This window comes from Chiloscyllium plagiosum, chromosome 19, assembly GCF_004010195.1.
Source record: "Chiloscyllium plagiosum isolate BGI_BamShark_2017 chromosome 19, ASM401019v2, whole genome shotgun sequence".
Classification (NCBI taxonomy): domain Eukaryota; kingdom Metazoa; phylum Chordata; class Chondrichthyes; order Orectolobiformes; family Hemiscylliidae; genus Chiloscyllium; species Chiloscyllium plagiosum.
In genome coordinates, this window is record NC_057728.1 from 60310321 (window position 1) to 60313159 (window position 2839).

Below are 2839 nucleotides of genomic sequence, written 5' to 3' on the forward strand. Positions count from 1 at the left end.
AGGGGGAGTTAAGCCACGGGGCGGTTGGGTTGGTTGGTCCGGGTGTCCCAGAGGTGTTCCCTGAAACGTTCTGCAAGTAGGCGGCCTATCTCCCCAATGTAGAGGAGACCACATCGGGTGCAGCGGATACAGTAAATGATGTGTGTGGAGGTGCAGGTGAATTTGCGACGGATATAGAATGATCCATTTGGGCCTTGGAGGGAGGTGAGGGGGGAGGTGTGGGCGCAAGTTTTGCACTTCTTGCGGTTGCAGGGGAAGGTGCCAGGAGTGGAGGTTGGGTTGGTGGGATCTAAACCTACAGACTGGACAATGAAGGAGATCGCTCTGGATTTTGATTAACTGTAAAATAATGGTGTTAGAGAGCAGATGGGATTGTGTTTTGGATTCTTTAAAAGAGTTCTATTTTCGAAAGGTTTTATTTTGAGTAATAAGCTTCTGTTTCATTGCTAAAATCAAACCTGCAGCCTAACATATTTATGTTTCAATGAAAGATTGCCACATTAAAATGAGAAAGAAAAATATAATCTATCAAGCTAGATTTCATTCTGGGATCAGACTTGTCCAGTAGTAAGGAAAGCTGGGTTCATAACAATACTTTTATAACTATACTTACTTTTTTAATTTTAAGAAAGTTGATGCACGATTTGTAGGGAAGGCTGGGTTATATGGATCCATAGTCATGGCTCTGGTATAACATTCTATTGCTTCATCATATTTCCCTTGTTTGAAGTAATTATTACCCTGTCATGAACAAAATCAAATAAACTTATCACCAGATCCCATTTGATCAACTCATGGGAAGATAACAATGATACTATCTCTCCTTTTGAAGTGATGACTAAACTGATCTATTCACATCCAGGTGCTAACTGCAATTTAGAATTAATGCTTTTTCTTCTGACCCGACAGGAATTAGTTTAGATTTTTCAAGCATCAAGAAATAGAAAACAGACCACTGTAGAAAAGATTTTGGGCAATTTTAGTGCCATCATAACTTCAAACAAAATGTAGTGCCTGATACTATTATTCAAAAACAATTCTAATATCATATTCCATATCAAAACATGCATTGGGAAATCAGATTGTGTTAAAATATCATCAACACAATCTTTGATATCTTTTAGACAGTGAGTTGGCTCAATAATCTAAAGGGTTTCCAGTTTAGTGGTTTCTGATGATGTACATGCTTAAAAATCACTCCCAATAAAACAAGAAAAAAAGTCAACAGTTTCTTACTTTCTTTGTCCTAGTTCTCTTTGGGTGACCCTAAATGACAATCATTTAAAGCTATGGGAACGCTCAGTGATAACAGGAAAACCTTCAGGAGGGCAATGGTTTAATGGCCCAATAAAATCTGAAGTTCAATCTATTGATACAGGGATGCTAACTCAAAAACTTGGTTTTTGTTTAGCTGATAAATTGGTGTTCTTTTTGCAAACAATTGAGATGCCTGAGTAACAGACAGTGATGCACAGCTGCCACAGAGAGTTGAAGTGCCTTAACTAGCTGGGCAGTGCATCAAAATACATGGTTAAAAATCACACAACATCAGTTATAGTCCAACAGGTTTAATTGGAAGCACACTAGCTTTCGGAGCGACACTCAATCATTTTTTAAAATTTTTTTTCACAGCAGAGAGCGGCATGAGCTGGGCGGAAGTGAGGTTGGAGCGCAGAGCTGTTCGGGTTCGGGAAGGTAAGTGATTGATATATAAAGAACTTACCTCGACACCAACGGTCTTTTCACAGCAGAGAGCGGCGCGAGCTGGCGGAAGTGAGATTGGAGCGCAGAGCTGGTCGGGAAGGTAAGTGATTGATATTTGAGTGGGTGTGTTCTCGATCCCAGGCCCTACATAGTAGGCCTCCCTCCCATCCTCCTCCTCTAACCTAATTTTAAAGTCCACAGGTAAGCGACTCACTGTTCTTGTTTTCGGAGACGAGGTGTAGAGTAATGGCAGCGCAGGCAGTGGAATGTTCCTCCTGCAGGATGTTCGAGGTAGGGGTGACCACCGATACTCCTGCCGACTTCATCTGCAGGAAATGCAGTCAGATCCTGCTCCTACAGAATGAGTTAGGGAACTGGAACTGGAGTTGGATGAACTGAGGATTATTCGAGAGGCTGAGAGGGCGATAGATAGAAGCTACAGGGACATAGCTACGCCAGAGAATAGAGGTAGCTGGGTAACAGTTAAAGGTGGGAAGGGGAGGAAGCAGGCAGTGCAGGGATCCCCTGTGGTCGTTCCCCTAAACAATAAGTATACCGCTTTGGATACTGCTGGGGTAGCAGGGGTAAGCTGCAGTGACTGGGTCTGTGGCGCGAGGTCTGGCTCTGAGACTCAGAAGGGAAAGGGGGAGAGGAGGAGAGCGCTAGTTATAGGAGACTGTCTAGTTAGAGGGACGGACAGGTGGTTCTGTGGACATGGGCGAGACTCTCGGGTGGTTTGTTGCTTCCCGGGTGCCTGGGTCCGAGACGTCTTGGACCGTGTCTTCAGAATCCTTAAGGGGGAGGGTGTGCAGCCAGAAGTCGTGGTGCACGTTGGCACCAACGACATAGGTAGGAAGAGGGGTGGGGAGGTCATTCAAGAGCTCAGGGAGTTAGGCTGGAAGCTAAAAGCTAGGACAGACAAAGTCGTCATCTCTGGGTTGTTGCCGGTGCCACGTGACAGTGAGGCAAAGAATAGGGAGACAGTGCAGTTGAACACGTGGCTGCAAGGATGGTGTAGGAGGGAGGGCTTCAGATATTTGGACAATTGGACTGCATCCTGGGGAAGGTGGGACCTGTACAAGCAGGACGGGTTGCACCTGAACCAGAAGGGCACCAATATCCTGGAGGGTAGGTT

General features: G+C 44.9%; 1 protein-coding gene across 1 annotated transcript in view; it reads right to left on the bottom strand.

Moving 5' to 3' along the window:
- Positions 1–576: 576 nt before the first annotated feature.
- Positions 577–2839, bottom strand: part of LOC122559308 (RNA polymerase II-associated protein 3-like) — a 13961-nt gene continuing 11698 nt past the window's right edge. The window contains exon 4 of the mRNA XM_043708664.1: positions 577–741. Within this exon, the coding sequence (XP_043564599.1) occupies positions 610–741 (132 nt within the window). The 3' untranslated portion in view covers positions 577–609. The remainder of the gene's footprint in view (positions 742–2839) is intronic.